Source organism: Astyanax mexicanus, chromosome 15 (assembly GCF_023375975.1).
Source record: "Astyanax mexicanus isolate ESR-SI-001 chromosome 15, AstMex3_surface, whole genome shotgun sequence".
In the NCBI taxonomy this organism is placed as follows: Eukaryota; Metazoa; Chordata; class Actinopteri; order Characiformes; family Acestrorhamphidae; genus Astyanax; species Astyanax mexicanus.
This window is the reverse complement of record NC_064422.1, coordinates 15,631,429-15,652,041: the sequence shown is the minus strand read 5'-3', so window position 1 is coordinate 15,652,041 and position 20,613 is coordinate 15,631,429. Positions and strand designations below refer to the sequence as shown.

The following is a 20,613-nucleotide window of genomic DNA, read 5'->3' as shown; positions in this document are numbered from 1 at the left end:
TGATCCTGCAGTGTTAACAGCTCCTCCAGTGTGGCCGTGAAGGCCGAGTTGCTGGAGCTGCATGTGTGTTATCTCAGTTCTCTGGCCTTCAAGCGCCGTATAAAACCCAGCAGCAGCTTCAGCACCTCGCCGTCTCACACACTGAGAGAATGCTGCCAGCCGTGGCCAAGCTGTGCTGTGGAATCTCCTACCCACATCTACGGAGCATGACAGGTAGCCTTACCTTCCTCACCTTATTCACATACACACAGGCACTGTTCACACCTGGCATTAGTACACATCCTGGGTGAACCAATCGCTGAACTGCCATTTAAAAAATCCATGCAGATACTTTGGCTTGTGCTCCAGCCATTATTACCACATTTTACTCACTGGCTTTTTTATTGTAGCAGGTTCAGCTAACCTGTGCAGATGATGGATAGTGGACATGGATGGTGTGTAATATTGTGCTCACGTAAAATGTTGTGATTCAATGATGCATCCTCAAGATGCACTTTATCCTGGTCACACCTGAACTTTGTGCTGGATAATTTTGATTAGATCACTCAGGATGAACCTTAATGTCAGGTGTGAACAGGGTCACACACACAAACACACACACATACACACACACACACACACACACACACATGTCAGGCTGCTTCTGCTAGGCTTTCAGAGTGAATTCCCTCGCATGCAGATGGGACAGGCCAGGGGCATGGCTTCAGGGGGGTCCAGCAGGGCCAAGGCTGCCTCACTTGGAAGTCAGATCTGCTCTTTATCAGTGTCAATGTTTGCCAACTCCAATGAAAAAGATTATACAATATCACAGGCTTCCACTGGTGTGATTTTTAAACTCATAAAATGATCAAAAGAAAAGGATGACCCAATTTGACTCAAATACTAGTTTTACTTTAAACTGGAAGTCCTCATATCTGACCACTCCTCTTGCAGTTTTTCTGTCATCTCGCACACTTCCAATTGGACACATCCTTCCCCATTAGGGTCACCATCAGTGTGAAGCTGTTCCCCCCCAGGCTGCCTTCTCTTACCTACTGAAGTTTTTTTTTTATAATGGTTGACTGACTGGTCTCAGTGTTGTAGGCTGTAAGAACAAGTTACAGTTTTCTTTGTTGCTGAGTGTGATGTTATGCTTGCTGAGTACTGCTATGTTTACACTTGCATTACCAAACAATTATACTGTTGTTGTGTATTTAATTAATGATAAAATAATGAGAGATGAATGAAAGAATGATTGGTAACTTTAAGTGGTAAGTTTATCCACCTTCAGCTGTGGATTGGGTTGCTCAAAGGATTTGATTTGATTTGATGAGTTTGCACTGAATCAGAAAATGAACTTAATCAGAAGATTGCTGGTTTGAATCCTGTTATTGTAGCTTGCCATCGGCTACCGGAGCTCTGAGAGAGCTCTCTCCAGGTGAGTAGATGACACTCTCTTCCCACATCACTCCAAAGGGTAATGTCGATCAGCACAAGACATGAGACACGAGACACAGAGGTAGATATTAGACACATATATATTCATATATACACTTCATTCTTCACATTCAGATATAAAGATGCACAGAATAATTAGCAACTGTAATTACTGGTACTTTAATACTTATCAGTTTGGTCCAAACCAAATTAGCTTGTGTGAAATGTGCCACAAACCAAGGTCAGAGACAAAGAGTGAAAATTTGTTTTAATTAACAGATTGAGGAGCTTGTGATTCTGTATCTACTGTAACTGTAGATTAACCCTTATCCATAAACAGAAAAAAAAGAGTCTGAGGGGAATCTTTTATGCTCATTCTGCTAAAGGACATACCTGCTCTCGAGAGGCAGCTAGATTCTGTCAGGGAGTCAGAATTTGGCACAACAGCTGACAAAACAAGACAACTCACTGAATTGACAACATGCCAAGGTCTGATGCAGCATGCCCTTCTACAAACCATTCAATAACAAGTATAGAAAAAAAAACATATAGGTTTGTAAGTGATGATAACAGGGTTTAGGAAAGTATAAAACCGAAACTATTCGGACTACATGTGTTTAGTATACAATGTAACAAACACATGAATCTTGTTTCAGATTTTGATCCAGACTTTCAGAAGTAAAACTGTTCTCAGAGAGGGCCTGGCCACTACTTCATGTCCAATGCTTTTGAAACAAACAGAACGCAGCCAGCAGCTGACGAGCCGGCAGCAGAATTCCCCTGTCATTCAGTCTAACAGGCTATTGAACACGTCTTGCTATGTTCGTACACTGGCATTATTGGCGGATTATAAAGGTTGTGGCATTTACATTTCCAGCATTTAGCACACACTCTCCTCCAGACTGACGTACAGCAGAGCTTTGTTGTCCACTGAGAAAACACCCCCAGCCAGTGCGCACAGCCCAGTGTCCAAAAATATCCCTCAGCCAAGATAAACCCGAGATTAGGCTTCAGTTTAGCAAACAAAGCTAATCTGCTCTCAATTAACTTTCCAAAGACTAATTAACAAATGCATGCAAATAAATGAAAACATGATTTATGTTAACGTGTATGTGAATCTTCTTAACAAGTGGTTTATTTTCAATTCTGTGAGGTTTCTAATAAAGTGGCCACCAGTGAGTGAAAGCACAAGATAGATAGAAGTTGTTTTTAATAAAATGGTCAGTAAATGTAAACACTATTTAAGTAGGTGTTTCTAAAAAAGTGGCCACCAAATAGTGGAACCACAAGGGAATTAGGTAGGTGTTTCTTATAAAACTGCCAGAAAGGGGAAGCACAAGGTTGTAAAGTAGGTGTTTCTAATAAAATGGCCACCAGTGAGTGAAAGAACAATGTAATTAGGTAGGTGTTTCTAATAAAGTGGCCAGTAAGTGAGTGGAAGCACAAGGGTGATGGAAAGTGTTTCTAATAAAGTGGTCACCAGTAGTTAAGTCGGTGTTTCTAATAAAGTGGCCAGTGAATGGAAGCGCAAGGTAATTAAGTAGGTGTTTCTAATAAAGTGGCCAGTGAGTGTAAGCAGAAGATAGTATGGTAAGTGTTCCTAATAAAGCGGCCGGTGAGGGAAAGCACAAGGTTGTAATGTAGGTGTTTCTATTAAACTGTCCAGTGAGTGGAAGCACAAGGTAATTAGGTAAGTGTTTCCAATAAAGTGGCCAGTAAGTGAGTGGAAGCACAAGGGTAATGGAAGGTGTTTCTAATAAAGTGGTCACCAGTAGTTAAGTAGGTGTTTCTAATAAAGTGGCCAGTGAATTGAAGCACAAGGGAATTAGGTAGGTGTTTCTAATAAAGTGGCCAGTGAGTGAAAGCACAAGATAGATGTAAATGGCCAACAACTTGATGGAAATTGTTGGCCAGTAAAATGGCCAGTAAATGGAAGCACATGGTTGGTCTGTAGGTGTTTCTAATAAAGTGGCCAGAGTGTGGAATCACAACATACGGTATTTTTTTTCTAATAAAGTGGCCAAGTGAGTGAGTGGATGCACAAGGTAGACAGAGGGTGTTTCTAATAAAGTGGCCAATGGATAGAAACACAAAGCACCGTAGTTGTTTCTAATAAAGGGGCCACCAGTGAGTGAAAGCACAATGTAGTTTAACAGGTGTTTCAAATAAAGTGGGGAATCACAAGGTAGTTAAACAAGTGTTTCTAATAAAGTGGCCAATGAGTAAAAGTGTGTTATTTGGTGTTTCAGGGCTGCAGCGAGTGGCGGTTGCTGCACTGGGGCAGGAGATTGCACACCGGCATCAAACGGGGCAGATACCCATACCAGCCTGGGCCAGTTGTGTGAGATGGTCTTGGGGGAACAACAGCGAGGGTAAGTCTACCCACAGCATCCTCCCCGCCTCAGGGACCCTCAGGGGCAGATTTATAAAGGTATTATCAATCATTAAAAAGTTAATTAGATTTGTCTTATTGTGTGATGTGGTTCTGGTCCGCAGAGGTCGAGCGGGGGAAGGGCCAGCGTGACCGGGTTAACAAGACAGACCTGTCCTACCAGCATCAGGGACAGCAGGCACTGCAGACAGCTCTGGAGATTGTGCAGGACGCTGAAGGATGGAGGATGGAGATGAGTGAGGTCATTCTTCTTTACTGAGATTTTGTACTACGCACTAACACTAGGTCTATACTACATACTAATATACTGTATACTAATCTTTACAGAGTGAGTATGGCATGTTAGTAACAATTTTATATATTGACATATATGTCTGGCCAATTAAAATACAGTATGGGTTTCCAAATATGAAACATTTATTTTTAATTACGTATTATGGATTTTTGAGTATACTCAGCTATCACACATTTTTCTAGGCTTTATATATGTATATATATATATATATATATATATATATATATATATATATATATAATGGAAGGCATGGTGCCTTAGTGGTTAGCATGTTTGCCTCTCAGCGCTGGTGTCTTGGGTTCAAGTACCTATCAGGGTAGAGTTTCCATGTTCTGCTCGTGTCCGCATGGGCTTCCTCCCGGGATTCTGGTTTCTGCCACAGTCCAAAATAATGGAGATCAAAGGTGAACGGTAATTTGTGGTGTGTGCAATTGGCTGCTGCTTCTCACCAGTGTGTGTGTGTGGTTGAGTGCTGAGTGTAAATATTTGTGTGTAAAAGCATCCTTGGGATTCTAAAAATGTGCTATATAAGTGTACCATATTGTTTGGTCTATAAGGAGCACCTAAAATCCTTTTATTTTCCCAAAAGTCGTCAGTGCACCTTATAATCTAGTGCATCTTATGTACTAATTCTACCAGTCCAGTTCTAAGGAGCAGTAAAGCTACTCTGATGAATTACAGAGTATAAGAGAGTTAGCGCTGCTAACCATGGCTAGGTAGCGCTGCTAACCATGGCTGGGTAGCGCTGCTAACCAGGGGTGGGAATCGCTGTTAAACGGGGCTGGCTAGCACTACTAAACTGAACTGGATAGCACTGCTAACAGCGGTCGGCTGGCTATGCTGCTAACCAGGGCTAGCTAGCGCTGCTAATCAGGGCTGGCTAACATTGCTAACCGCAGCTGGTTATGCTGCTAACTGGGGCTTGGTAGCCCAGCTCACCGGGGCTGAGTAGTGCTGTTAACCAGGGCTGTCTAGCGCTGCTAACTGCGGGTGGCTATGCTGCTAACCGTGGCTAGCACTTACACTTGGACAAAATACTTAATTCTAAGCTTACTGTAAATAAACGAAAGCGCTTTTCTCACCCAAATAAACAGTTTTCAGGAGAGAAATCTGTGTAGATTAATTTACAGTGCTCGTTTGACTTGAAAATATTTTTTGTTTACTTATGCACTTCCCCCAGCTTTCCCATTAGATTGAAAACATAGTGACACCCTTGCTCACTTTGGTGTAGGCGTCCTTAATAGTATTGCTAGTGCGTCTTATAATCCGTTGCACCTTATTTATGAAAATCGACCAGCAAAATAGTTGTTTATTGATAGTGCGCCTTATAATACAGTTTGCCTTAGCAAAACACAACTTAATTCATTCATTCATTTATATAATACATTTAGGGATGCACTGAATATTAATTATCTGAAAGTATTCATCAAAAAATTAGGTGTTGGGTCAAATAGGTCATAGTTGGAAAAGTAGAAGTGGAGCTCTGGAACTCCTGAACAGCATGCTGGCAGTTGCAGATTGGAGGATGGAGATCACACTTTTCTTCACCAAACTTCTGCACTCCTCCACCATGGGTACACAGAGTTATCTGGGTTATTACTGTTGTGACCGTGCCATTGTTTAAGCTTCAGACGAGCCAGAATAGCCTCCGTCTCATGTAGCATAATAAGGGCTATGAATGCCTTCAGTAATAAGATGCACACAATCTTAAACCCCCACACACCCACCCACTCTTACCTCCCTGGTGTTGGTTGTTCATTACTGCAGTGTGGGCCTGATTGCTACATTGTTATTGATGTGTGGAGGTTGTTACATAAATAGTTCAGGCAGCCATGTTTACAATTTAGCCAGAAAATCAAGCGTGAAATGGATAGATGGACGGAGGGATGGGTGGTAGGATACATACAGATATCTCTATAGAAATAACACACCCCTCAGATTGCTGCAAAACTCAGTTAATCAGTTGCACAGTTACGTCTCAGGCAGATATGTAAAGGATTACAAAAGGGGTTTGGTTATACACTGGGACTTGCCATAAGAGGGCGCAAAAGTGCTTCCATCTCTGCCCTATCAAAATGCTTTTGGAGAATACTTTTAGGTAGTGCACCTCTTGGTGAGAGACCATGGACTGCGAAATGGCACTTGAAGACATTTTGCCCAGTGGACAGACTTCCAGAGGGGGGTGCATCAGTGGACTAAAAGAAGTAGAATGGTCATCTGCAGAATCAAAAATTGCCAGCCATACAGACTGTCCATCAGCCAGCCACACTGTAAAAAATGAAAAAAAAAAAACCTGTCAAACCATGACAGTAAATGATTGTAAACTCTAAAAAGGCTAAATACCGTTTCTGAAACAGTGAAGACTGTTAACAGAAATCACCAAATTTTTACATCTCTTTTTTTAGAAAAAATACATTATTTTTATTTTTCTGTTAGAGTAAATACCATAAACAAAAATATCATCTCTGAAAAAAATATATATCATTTCATTGTTTCTTTAACAGTGAAATACCGTAAACAGAAATATCAACCAAACACTATTTTTTCCATTTCTTAAAAAAATCTATTTTGTTTAACAGTAAAATACCATATATTTATACTACGTAAATATTAATACATCATTTCAATGTTAAATACTCTTGAACTGTATAATTAATTTTTTGTGAAGAATATATTTTGTCTTTTTTTAAATGTATAGAAATATATGACAGCCAACACTGTGATCATTTTACGCATTAGCTTTTTTAAAAAAAAAGTTAATTACAGAAACCATTGGGTGCGGTTGAACAGCAGATAAATAAAACTGTTATGTTTCAAAAACTTTGTGATCTTTTTTTTGTTGTTCTTCCTGTAAATCAATGGAATGTTGTAAACATATGTAAACTTATTGACTTTTTACCGTGTAAAGCATATTTATTCACAAAAATATATCCTAGACAAAACAGTTTTTTACAGTAAAATGTGTAATTAATTTACAACTGTAACCGTAAAATCAACAGTACTTATATTATCACTGTAATAGTAGGACAAATTGTACTGTATTTATTATGGTAAATTCTGTTTTTTTACAGTGTGATGTATTTTTATTTACAGTATTATATCTTATACAAAACAGTTTTTGAATGTGAAATTTACAGTTCCTAAAAATTATAGTGTAAAGTCTTTTACATTGCTTCCATGCCCACCATGCTGAATGCATTCATTAGAAGGGGTGCCCACACACATCTGGACACACACACACACACACACACACACACACACACACAATAATGTAGTGTGGACTTGGCAATTGTTTAACTTTCAGGATAAACGGGTGAAATTATATCATATGTTTTTCTTTGTATTTTGAAATCTGATTAGCACTTTAATGGAAATAAGAATGCACTTATCCCTGCAGGAGAGTGGAGATACCATCTACAGCAAAGTTCTCCATGGGAACCGCAAGGTGTTCCGGCTGGAGGCGGAGCTGGAGGCATCACCTGAGGAGCTGTATGACATTTTGTTTGTGAAGGTGGAGGAGATGCACCAATGGAACCCCAGCATCAGACATATCAAAGTAAACAACACACACAAATACAATACACTAAAATAAATGCATACACCAAACAGTTGCTTTATTAGAAAAAAAATTGTGCTTCCACTTACTGGCCACTTTATTAGAAACACCTCCCTAATTTGTGCTTTTTCTTACTGGTGGCCACTTTATTAGAAACACCTACCTAACTTGTACTTTTTCTTACTGGTGGCCATTTTATTAGAAACACCTACCTAACTTGTACTTTTTCTTACTGGTGGCCATTTTATTAGAAACACCTACCTAACTTGTACTTTTTCTTACTGGTGGCCATTTTATTAGAAACACCTCACTACACTAAATTGCCACTTTATTATAAAAAACATATTTGTGTTTCCACTCACTGGCCACTTTATTAGAAACACCTATATAACATGTACTTCTTCCCATTGATGGCCACTTTATTAGAAACACCTACCTAAACTGTGCTTCTTCTCACTGGTGGCCACTTTATTAGAAACACCTACCAAACGTTTGCTTCTTCTCACTGGGGGCCACTTTATTAGAAACACCTACCAAATTTTGCTTCTTCTCACTGGTGGCCACTTTATTAGAAACACCTACCTATTCTGTGTTTTTAATCACTAGTGGCCACTTTATTAGAAACACCTACTTAAACTGTGCTTCTAATCACTAGTGGCCACTTTATTAGAAACACCAATCTATCCTGTGGTTCTTCTCACTGGTGGCCACTTTATTAGAAACACCTTATTATCTTGTACTGCTACTCACTGGTGGCCACTTTATTAGAAACACCTTCTCACTTTGTGTTTCCACTGGGGACTTTATTAGAAACGTCTACTTACATTGTGATTGGACTCACTGGTGGCCACTTTGTTAGAAACACATACCTACCTTATTTTTCCACTCACTGGTGGCCACTTTAATAGAAACACCTACCTACCTTGTGCTTCTATATACTGGTGGCCACTTTATTAAAAACACCAACTTAACTCGTGCTGTTTTTCTCTAGCCTCTTTATTAGAAACAACAGTCTATCACTGTTTTAAGGATACATTTCCTGAGAACCCTTTAAGGGTTCCTTAATTTGAAACTGTGCAGGAACCCCTTAAGGTGCTTAGAGGAACCTTTAAGAAATAAATAACAAAAAAAAAACAAAAAAAACAAAAAAATCCCCAAGACACTTATACTGTAATAGTGTAGAGTTCAACAACAGAAGAGCTACACTCCCTAACTGAACACCTACAAGGAGTAGCAACACGGGAGATACACGGCCCAGTCAGATACACTGGCCGGTCAGACTTTTTGGAAAAGGATAATCAATAAGCTCTGCAGGCAGTGTTGTGGCTCTGGAGTCAGACATGCATTCTCTGGTAGATATCTTGGACTACATTTCGGTTCTTTCATTCGTATTCTGCCAGTCAGTCTGAGCACACTTTGGAGCTGCTTTTAGCTCTTTGCTTTAAAAGATAACTTTCATTTAATATTAAACACTCAGCGGGATGTCCAGAGCGCCGATAACACAAGTTCTCCGTCTGCGTTTGTTGTTTGTTTAGCTCTAAGATATTGCACAATTCCGATTGAGAGGGTTTATGCACTCACTGACATAAACATTACACTCCATGTAAAGTTCATTACTGAAATACATATATGCATAATAATAATATACTTAACAAAGGAATTATTTCAATATAATATTAAATACGGTTGGGCATGTAGGTGTACAGATCCTGTATTGTATCCTGCAGCACGTTTACCTAGAAATGTTGCTCTACACTTGTAGGTTGCTGAAGCTGGGGAAGCTGGTTTTATAAATGCTGAATCAGTGATAAAACTGGCAACCAAGCAGACGCAGGATGTGTTACAGTCTGATAAAAATATTCCTGGGAGCATTGTCCTACTAAAAATTGCTAGTCGGAAGTCTAATCATGAGAGGAAACACATATGGCCGCAGAAGGTCATGCACATATTGCTTAGATCTTCTTGTCTCTTTTACCACTACTAGGGGTGACTGACTGTCCAACTAGACCTAAAGGCAGAATTTAAGTCCCCCCCCCTCCCCCCCCCCATCATCATGCTTCTCGCAGTCAATTGATGAACCTCTTCTCAAAGCCTGTCCATCAGTTAATGATCTCTCACCAAGAGGTGCACTATCCAAAAGAAGCCACACCTCTAATAATTTATACAATGGTGTAAAAAAGTGTTTGCTCATTCATGATTTCGTATTTTTAGTATTTTTGTCACTTTTAAATGTTTCAGATCATCAAACAAGTTAAAATATTAGTCAAAGACAACTCAAGTAAGCACAAAATGCAGTTTTTACATGAAGGTTTTTTCATTATTAAGGGAGAAAAAATAATAATCCTACATGGCCCTGTGTGAAAAAAAGTGTTTGCCTCACCAGTTAAAACACATCTTAATGTAGTTTATCACACTTGAGTTCAATTTATTTAGCCACACCCAGACCTCATTACTGCCACACCTGTTATCAATCAAGAAATCACTTAAATAGGACCTGCCTGACGAAGTGAAGTAGACCAAAAGATACTAGTAATCATGCCAATATCCAAAGAAATTCAGCAACAAAGGAGAAAGAAAGTAATTGAGATCTATCAGTATAAAAAAGGTTATAAAGCCACTTCTAATATTTTGGGAGTCCAGCGAACCACAGTGAGAGCCATTATCCACAAATGGTGAAAATGTAGACTGGTGGTGAACCTTCCCATGAGCGACCAGACGACCCCAAGAGCTCAGCAACAACTCATCTAAGAGGTCACAAAAGACCCCACAACAACATCCAAAGAACTTCAGGCCTCACTTGCCTCAGTTAAGGTCAGTGTGCATGACTCCACCATAAGAAAAAGACTGGGACAGTTTAGAAAAAGAACAGTAAAACATGGTGGTGGTAGTGTGATGGTCTATGGCTGTTTTGCTTCTTCAGGACCCGGAAGACTTTCTGTGATAAAAGGAACCATGAATTCCACTGTCTACCAAAAATCCTGAAGGAGAATGTCTGTCCATCTGTTCGTGACCTAAAGCTCAAGAAACAAACTTGGATTCTGCAGCAGGACAATGACCCAAAACACACCAGCAAGTCCACCTCTGAATGGCTGAAGAAAAACAAAAAAATACAGACTTTAAAGTTGTTGCTACTAACAATGGCCCAACCAGTTATTAGGTTTAGGGGACAAACACCTTTTCACACAGGGCCATGTAGTTTTTTTTTTTCATTTAAAAACTGCATTTTGTGTTTACTTGTGTTGTCTTTGACTAATATTTAAATTTGTTGGATGCTCTGAAACATTTAAGAGTGACAAACATGCAAATAATAAATCATAAAGGGGGCAAACACCTTCTCACATTATTTAATATCTGCCTGAGACAGAACTGCATGCAATGAGTTTGCAGCAATCTGAGGTGCATTATTTTTGTCAGTAAGTGTATTACCATGCATGACGCTATAACTCATAAAGTCAGCTTTAATAATGCATTATATTATCTTCTTACAACCTGTAGTGACCTTATAAAGTCATTATTCCTGTCTTCATAAAAGAGCACTGCATGTATCTGTAATATTTTATAAGTCATTTTGCAGACTTGAACCAGGCACTGTAAGTCATTAAATATTCCATATGATACTGTACATTATAAATGCCTTTAGTATGCTTTATGAATACAGGACTCACAGGAAGTGTGTTGTCTAATTGGTCTATGAGGATTTAAAAAATGTATTAAAAGTTTGAAGGTCTTAATTAAAAATTAAATATTTATCAAGACTTGTTTATGTACAGTGCACATTGTCATTAGACTATGCAAAAACCCTTATGTTCTAAATGTAGTTCATATATTCTATTCTTTATTATAAGAAAATTATTTATGCTACTCATTAAAGTCCTTTTTTCTGCCGTCTTACTATATCCAGCATGTATTTTGCAAAAGTTTCTGCGAGCAATCATAAAACTCTTGCAATAGTCTCATAACTAAAAAAAAGCTTTTACTGTAGAAAATGCAGACTAATTAGGCATGCTTAAGAAGATCCCACTTCCAAGTCTATTGGCTATATGATCATTAGAATAAACCCAGGGTTTTTTTTTAGTTGCTGTGGTCTCCCAGATGGTTGTTGCTTTTGAATTGCTGTTAAGGCATTGTTTTGTAGTTGTTAGATAATGCAATGGCATTGTAGATGGTTGAGAAGATGCCCTAGGCAGTCATTTTAAGTTAAGATGCTAAGACCTCTAAAGAGCTAAGCTAAGTAAACAAAACTGTAGTTCTAAAAAAAAAAAAAAACATTTTCCGACGAGTCAGACAAGTTAATTGAGCGCTAGGTATATATCTACATAGATTTCTCTCCTGAAAACTGTTTATTTGGGTGAGTAAAGCACTTCTGTTTATTTACAGTAAGCTTAGATTTCCAGATTTTCACTAAGGCTAGAGCATTAGCATTAGCACCTAACCACTAATGCCACCTAATTGTCGCCAGACAGAGCAACATTGAGGAACTCTGAGTGTTCCGGTAAACCAGGGTGATATTAGCTAGCAATTCGTCCCACTTAGCTTGTTTTCATAGGGTAAACGTGCAGACTACAGTCCAATTTACTCACCTCTGAACGAGCAAATGGCTAACACGGTTAGCGGGTAATGCTAATACTGCTCCAGGAGGGCTAGCCAGGGTTAGCAGCAGACTGCAGGTCGATAATACTCACCTCTGGATGACTAAATGGCTAGCACGGTTAGCGAGTAATGCTAATACTGTTCCAGCGGTGCTAGCCGGGGTTAGCAGCAGACTACAGGCTGGTCATACTCACCTCTGAATGGCCAAATGGCTAGCGCTTAGCGGGTAATGCTAAAACTGCTGGAGTACTAATCTGAAACTCCGGTATAAAGCTGTACTTCAGCAGAGTGGCTTTTCTGCTTCTTACAACCACGCCTTATAGCGTGAAAAATACAGTAACTATCGGTCTAGTTTCTATGGTATACCAGGTGGTTGATAAGGCTGTTGCTATGACATTTTTGGGTGCTTGCTAGTGCTTGTTTTTTTGATAAACGGGTGATAATGTGCTGCTAAAGTGTTTTATGATGGGTGCTCTGGTATACCAGGTGGCTGCTAGGGGGGCTGTTCAAGTAAATCAAGTGGTTGTTAAGGTATTATGTGGGCCACAGTGTCACTGCTGGACTCGGAATAGTCTACAATCAGCATCCTGTGGGCACTGATGAAGAACTAGAGGAGGACCAACACAAGCTGTGTAGCAACAGATCCAGAGCTTCTGACTCTGACTTTACCTCTACAAGGTGGAACATCTAGTTAGATGTGTCTAATTGAGTGTAAAGTCAGTGAACACAGTGTTTAAAAACTCCAGCAGCACTGCTGCCTCTGATATAGTCCACCCAAATAATAATAACTGATCTGTGGTGGTCCTTTGAGGTTCTGACCACAAAGGAAGATAATAATAAAGTTTGCAGAGAAACAGATACAGAACTATAGTCTGTAATTACTGAACTACAGTGTGTCCTATTTGATCAGTGGAGCTAAAAAATGCTGGATGGGTTTTTATTATTTTATTATTTATTGAAAGGTAGCAGTTAAAATGAATTACAGTTGCTCAATTCTGCTCATGATGACATTTACCATGTACACACATATCAGATTCTCCAGAGAGTTAACAGAGAATTGATTTTTTAAATCTGCAATTTTCTTTAAGTCATCTGGACACTGCAGATGTGAAAGGTGTGTACATTAACATGCAGCCTGGAGAGGTGGGTAATCCACACCAGTGACATTTGGGAAAGGCCGCAGAACACAGAACGTGTTGAGCTGTATTGACTTAGAGAAGCGAGTGTTATAGGAATCCATTCTGCGCTGAGCGCTTCATCAATGCTCTTTAAATTACAGATTCTCAAACATGTAGGCCAGGAAACCAAGATCACGCACGAGGTGTCGGCCGAGACGGTGGGCAACCTGATTGGACAGAGGGACTTCCTGAGCGTCAGACATTCATTAAAGATGCAGAATTGCATTTACCTTGGCGGAGCCGCTACCCACTTGGAGTCCTTCCCCCCACATCCGGAATTTGTCAGGTACCGTCCCAAATTTCTTTATATACACAACAATAGAACAAGAAACAAGCTTTGGTGTTTCTAATAATGTGGCTAATAAGTGGAAGCACAGGTTAGGTATTGGGTGTAGCCCAATATTTTGTTTTATACTGTATTGATTTTTAAACACACAATATTGATTTTTTTATTGTTAATTTAGATTAGTAAAGTTTCGTGGGAAACTTGGGTTTAATCCCCACCCACTAGATGGCAGTGTTGTTAGAGCCCACTGTTCTGATTGGACAATCTTTTACTAATATTTTTTAATATTTTTTATCAAAATGTATTTTACTATTACAGTACTCCTTAAATCGGATTTAAACAATCAAAATATACGGTCTTGCTTAAAGAATTGCAATATACGGTTGCAAGAAAAAGTATGTGAACCCTTGGATTTCTGCATAAATTGGTCATTGAATGTGTTCTGATCTTCATCAATGTCACAACAACAGATAAACACAGTCTGCTTAAACTAATACAACACAAAAATTATATGTTTGCACGATGTTATTGAACACAACATGTTAACATTTACAGTGCAGGGTGGAAAAAGTATGAGTATGCTAACAACTTTTCTAAGACCTAATTGGAGCCAGGACTCAGCCAACCTGGAGTCTAATCAGTGTAATGAGATTCGATGTGTCGGTTAAAGCTGCCCTGCCCTATAAAAAACACACACCAGTTTTGGGTTTGCTGTTCTTAAGAAGCAATGCTTGATGTGAATCATGCCTCATACAAAAAAGCTCTCAGAAGACCTATGTTTAAGTATTGTTGACATGCATGAAGCTGGAAAGGGTTACAAAAGTATTTCTAAAAGCCTGAATGTTCTTGTGTCCACGGTAAGACAGACAGTCTACAAATGCAGAAAGTTCAGCACTGTTCCTACTCTCTCTAGGCGTGGTCATCCTGTAAAGGTGACTGCAAGAGCACAGTGCAGCGTGAACCTCAATGGTTTAAAATTCCTCCTGACTATTGAGCAGGTGTTCTCTGCAACTACAGAAAACATTTGGTTGAGGTAGTTGCTGCCAAAGGAGGGTCAACCAGTTATTAAATACAAAGGTTCACATACTTTGTCCACCCTGCACTGTGAATGTTAACATGTTGTGTTCAATAAAACCATGCAAACATAATTTTTTTTGTGTGTCATATTAGTTTAAGCAGACTGTTTGTCTATTATTGTGACTGTAATTAAGATCAGAACACATTTAATGACCTAAAGGGTTCACATACTATATTGATATTTGATGATATTTTGAATTGTAACCCTTGTATTATGATACGTATCGTCTGTGTTTCAAAAAAGGGGCCACCAGTGAGTAGAAGCACAAGGTTGGTAGGTGTTCTAATAAAATGACCAGGGAATAGAAACACAGTGTAGGTGTATACTGAGTTTTCTGTGGATAATTCTGTTTGTTGAGCAGCACGTCAATAGCTTTTATTGATTAATCACACACACTGATGTCTTACCTTCCATCTGACTGACAAGAAGTGAAATCTGAAAATATAAACTCAAATTCAACACTGGCCTAGCTAAACAAAAGCTACAGTGATCAATACAAAGCAAAGAAAGTGTGGAGAATTACAGGAATTACATTATTAATCACTTTGTGTTTTGTTTTCAGGGCTGAGGATGGTCCCACGTGCATTATCATCCGGCCTTCACCTAACGGAACAGGAAAAAGCAGATTTACATGGCTCCTCAACATGGACGTGAAGGTATGTCTATACAGTATTTATAGTACCAATGAATTGCTTGAAAAATTTACCTCTTTACCTCTTAATGTAAAGCAGCAGTTGTAAAGTTATGAAGAGGTAGAGTTGGTATACAGTAAATAGTCCGATTTGCGTGATGTTCTAATCCATATTAAGGCAGGAACTGCTCAACTAAATCAAGAAAAAATACTTTGAAGTTCATGTCAATCAGAAACATTAAAAGAACTTTGAAAATATCCTCAAATGCAGTCGCAAAGACATTCAAAAATGTTATGATTAAACTGGCTCTCATCAGGGCCAACCTAAAAGGGAAGACCAAGAGCAACCTTTGTTGCACAGAATAAGTTCATCACAGTTACCAGCCTCAGAAACCACTAAACAACAGCATCCCAGATAACAGCACCCCACCTAAATGCTTCACAGATTATTTTGGTTTGTATAACAATTTTATTTTTATTACATGATTGCTTTATAGCCTGTGTGACAGTATTAATTTTCAACTTTTAATGAGAAGGTGTGTCCAAACTTTTAACTGATGGTCTGAATGGACACTGGGTCTGACTACAAGAGGACATGAAAGTGCTTCTTTTGCTGCCCTACAAAAAGATTTCCAACATGTATTGCACCCGCACACACACCAATGGGAGATTTTCAGCATCTCCAGCAGGCACGTGCAGAAGGGTGGGACGGAGGTTGCTTGAGCACCTTCACCTTCTTAATGATATTCCACACAATTATCTAAAAGATGTTTAAAATATTTAACATCTTTAATGTCTTTAATACCTTATGCCTGAAGTAATAAATCTATGAAACACACTGAATAGTTTTATGTAACATCCATGTGGCCAATGTCCCAAAGGTGAGAGTGTCCTGGAAGGCACTGTACAAATGTTTTCCAGGATTTGATGTGATTTAATCTTGTGACAGCTTGCTGTCATATTGGTGCACATTAAATAACTCAAATAGCAGCTATTACTGAGACAATTATGCATAGATAAGAACATATGCCACCACAGGCAGATGAACAAACAAAATGATGTTCAGTTCATCATCTGTCACCCAGGAGAAAGCCTTTATTGTTCCTGACACGTAAACACACCTTCCCTTAAAACGCTAATGGCGAGTTTAGCGGAGATTTACAGTCTGTACGCATTCTGTTCCAGTTTTCTGAGAGCTGATGACAGATGGAGTACTGTTTACTTTTCATTACATCTCTATTGAGCACTGTCCATCTGTACTGGAACCAAAATGTTCTGATGGTCCCCAGAAAAAGCAAACACACTGCTACATATCTGTTCACAATAACAGGGGCACAAAGCAGTGGGATCTAAAACTACATTTTGTAGTTTTAAATCAACAATTTAACTCATAAAATTGACATGCCTGTGGTCTGCTATGGCATGTGTGTTGGCATTGGCTTACATATAACTTGATCAAAAGGTAATAAGTAAAGTTACAATTTTACATTTTCAGGAACAATCATTCTTATTGGTTCACTGATGCATCCAATAGCATCCCATATATTGTTAATCAGGGATAGGTCTGATGATTTAGCAGGCCATGGCATAACATCTGTGACTTCCAGGTGCTCTATAAACAGCAACTGTATGTGGACGGGCATTGTCCTGTCGGGAATAGTGCACTGATATGTGCATTGAGAAAAAGTAGGGCCACTGGCTGCAGGACCTCATTGGTAAACTATCCATAGTCATAACCAAAGATTATCCGGCATCTTACGAAATTGCACCCCACAGCATGACTTTTATCTAAGAATAACTTACTTAAGACAAATGTGCAACTCATTAACTCTATGGCAGTCTAACACAATGCCATTGCAGTTTTTGGTAACATTTGGCATGTGTGTATGTAGTCCAGCATTGTGAGTTGTGCTGTCGGACAGTCCATCCCGCTTGCCTGAGCCCTACTATGCTGTCGCTTTCAAACTCTTTCAACTGGGCAAGACTAAAAAGTGATGCTGATATCATATTAGCAGGCATGCTAACAACCTGGTACCGATGCTGGGTGCAGCCAGTGGTCAGCATACTGCTAATGGGGGTTAAAGATTTACACATACAGTATACAGCAGAAAAATAGAATAACCTATCTTTTTTAAATTGAAATTAGATACTAAGTTACTGGAGTTACTTCATGGCAGTTTTTGGTGATGTTAACATGTTAGTATCAGTGTTAGTAGTGATGCTAAGCAGAGCTGATGACCTGTGTCGTAGCGATGCAAGTGCTTCAGTAGCAATGAAGGGGAGGTAGTTGACGGGCATGTTCACAACGTGGTACTGAACCATCTGACACATATGTGATGCTAATGCTGTGATAGCAAAGCCGGGCAAAGTTTAAGATAGTGATAGCAATGCTAATACATGGTAGTGATACATGGTGAAGTGATAGCCAATAGCTTCAATGAAGATCCATTTAAATTGAAAAAATTATGTATTTAACATACTGTTATGATTTACAGGTGTTCAGTACTTGGTAATATTAAGGTAATGGTAACACTTTAACTTTAACTTTCATTAATATACCATTAACTAATGATTAATAACTGTTATTTTTCACAGTTTAAGAAACTAAAAAGTTGCTATCACATTTTTAAATACTAATGAACATTGGCAACATGAACTGCAATTGATAAACATTTGCCTAGTTTAAAACGTGTATTTACTAGCGATTTATTAATGTTCAAATTCTGATGAGCTACTGCTTTGTTCACATCTACTGATTATTAGTTAAAAATATATTAATGGAAGTTACTATAAAGTGTTACCAAGGTAATCTGTTTGATTCCTAGCTTCAGCCTATTACAGACTCCCTGTATAGACTGTGTTCTTTCCTCTGCAGGGCTGGATTCCCAAATCCCTGGTGAACCAGGCTCTCCCTCGAGCTCAGGTGGACTTCACTGCACACCTGCGGCGGCGCCTGGCAGCAGGGGGCAAAAAAACGGCAGCTGCTGCTGACACACGCCCCTGACTGCGGACATGCCGCTGTGCAGAGACTCATCCCTGTCAATCAGAACACTCCCTCGGCAGACACCTATATGAACAGCATGAGTGCCCAGACCTAATGTAGCACCTAATCCAACACACCTGCCCACGATTCCCTCACACTCCGAGCGGCTGTGCATCTGCATCCGGCAGGAGGGATTAGGTTGTAGGTTAATGACCATCAGTAGCAGGGCTGGATGCACCTGTGGATGTGGTTTTAAATTGAAAACTAATTTATATACATTTTAAATGGTAATCTAAACTTTAATGTGCTCATACTAACATTTCCCCTCAAAACAGAATACCCTTATATTGGGTTGTGATACATTACCCATACTTTCACTAAAGTACAGTCTCTGCTCTTTTAATTGAGTTAGATTATGATACAGCGATCATTTTATATAATGGTAATCTAAACTTTCATGTGCTCATACTAACATTTCTCCTTAAAGCAGCTCAGCTGAAAACAGTATAACCCTACATTGGGTTGTGATACATTACCCATACTTTCACTAAAGTACAGTATGTGCTCTTTTAATTGAGTTAGACTGTGATACAGTACCCTCAATTTCCCTAAAGTTAAATCTCTGCTCTTTTAATTGAGTTAGACTGTGATACAGTGACCATTCTTTTACTATAGTACAGCCTCTACTCTGCTGATTGAGTTAGAATGTGATACAGTGATTATACTTTTCCTATAATACAGTCTCTGCTCTTCTAATTGAGTTAGATTGTGATACAGTGAACATACTTTTACTATAGTGCAGTCTCTGCTCTTTTAATTGAGTTAGATTGTGATATAGTATCCATAATTCTACTATTGTACTGTATCTGCTCTTTTAATTGAGTTAGATTGTAATACAGTGAACATACTTTTACTATAGTACAGTCTCTGCTCTTCTAATTGAGTTAGATTGTGATATAGTATCTATACTTCTACTATAGTACTGTACCTGCTCTTCTAATTGAGTTAGATTGTGATACAGTGATCATACTTTTACTATAGTACAGTCTCTGCTCTTATAATTGAGTTAGATTGTCATACAGTAATCATATGTTAATTATTGTACAGATTTGGCTCTTATAATTGAGTTAGATTGTGATACATTATCCTAACATTCACTATAATACAGTTTCTCTGATCTTTCAACTAAGTTAGATTGTGCTACTGTACTCAAACTTTCACTATAGTGCAGTTTCTGCTTATTCATGAAAACTTGACAGAGTACCCATACTTTTACTTTATTAGTGGGTACAATTTTTTATTTGAGTTGGATTGGGGTATGATATCCACAATTTTACTATAGTACAGTTTCTGCACTAAACTACTAGTCTATTAGAGTTACATTGTGCTAATACAGGCATGCAGTTAGCACCGTACGTACTGGTGGGCTACAAGCTTCCATTTTGTCTAGGTACTTTTGGGGTCAAGGGGACTGCATAAAAGCAGAACTCATTCACATCATTGATCCAGTATTTTTACATGATCTCTCGAACAGCCAATCAAAATTCATATGTTAATGATCTCTAATGCATAATAATCATCACTGCTCAGCGCCTATTTGGAGCCAAAGCTGACCAAAAACCTTCGATTGAGAGCTATGGCCTATAATAAAAGAATCAAAGTTACAGTGTAAAATAATACGACAAAAAATAAACAAAACAATACAAATAAAAACCTTTTATCAAAACTGCCCTTGTGTGGCTTTATGAACCAATATGACTGTGTTTGTCAAACAGATATCTCTGGTATTTGAACAATGTGAAGGTAAGGCCCAAAATAAAGCCCCCTTTTATTAAATGTCTCTGAAAAGCTTAATATTAATGTGTTTGTTTACATGTGGTGATATTTTTTATTTGATTTTAGGAATACACTGAATATTTGACAATGGAGATTAGTACTCTAAAATGGCAAATAAAAGCCTTTTTTGTTCAAGTAAAAATACGTCCAAATAAGTGAAAAGACAAAGTCATTTATACTAAAAAGGATGTTTCAGATGAAGCAATCAAATCAGATTAGATTTGTTGGTACCTACAGTACCAGTCAAATGTTTGGACACATCTTCTCATTGATTGTTTTTTTTATTGATATTTTTTACATGGTAGATTAATATTAAATACATAAAAACAAGTATGGGACACATGTGGCATTATTTAGTAAATAAAATAAGTG

At 38.6% G+C, this 20,613-nt stretch overlaps 1 protein-coding gene across 1 annotated transcript; it reads left to right on the top strand.

Annotated features, from left to right (window-relative positions):
• The first annotated feature begins 140 nt into the window (after positions 1-140).
• star2 (steroidogenic acute regulatory protein 2) lies at positions 141-20,131 on the top strand. Its single transcript, XM_022669068.2, has 7 exons — positions 141-213; positions 3,666-3,788; positions 3,913-4,049; positions 7,501-7,659; positions 13,529-13,713; positions 15,354-15,447; positions 18,298-20,131. The coding sequence occupies exons 1-7, from the start codon at positions 150-152 to the stop codon at positions 18,424-18,426; spliced, it is 891 nt and encodes a 296-aa protein (XP_022524789.2). The 5' UTR covers positions 141-149; the 3' UTR covers positions 18,427-20,131.
• The last annotated feature ends 482 nt before the right edge of the window (positions 20,132-20,613 follow it).

Bases quoted from the DNA above. Each gene is read 5' to 3' on its own strand.
- star2 (XM_022669068.2), top strand. From the start codon at position 150: ATGCTGCCAGCCGTGGCCAAGCTGTGCTGTGGAATCTCCTACCCACAT. The intron at 214-3,665 runs GTAGCCTTACCT...TTGGTGTTTCAG, and splicing joins ACATCTACGGAGCATGACAG to GGCTGCAGCGAGTGGCGGTT. The intron at 7,660-13,528 runs GTAAACAACACA...TTTAAATTACAG, and splicing joins CCAGCATCAGACATATCAAA to ATTCTCAAACATGTAGGCCA.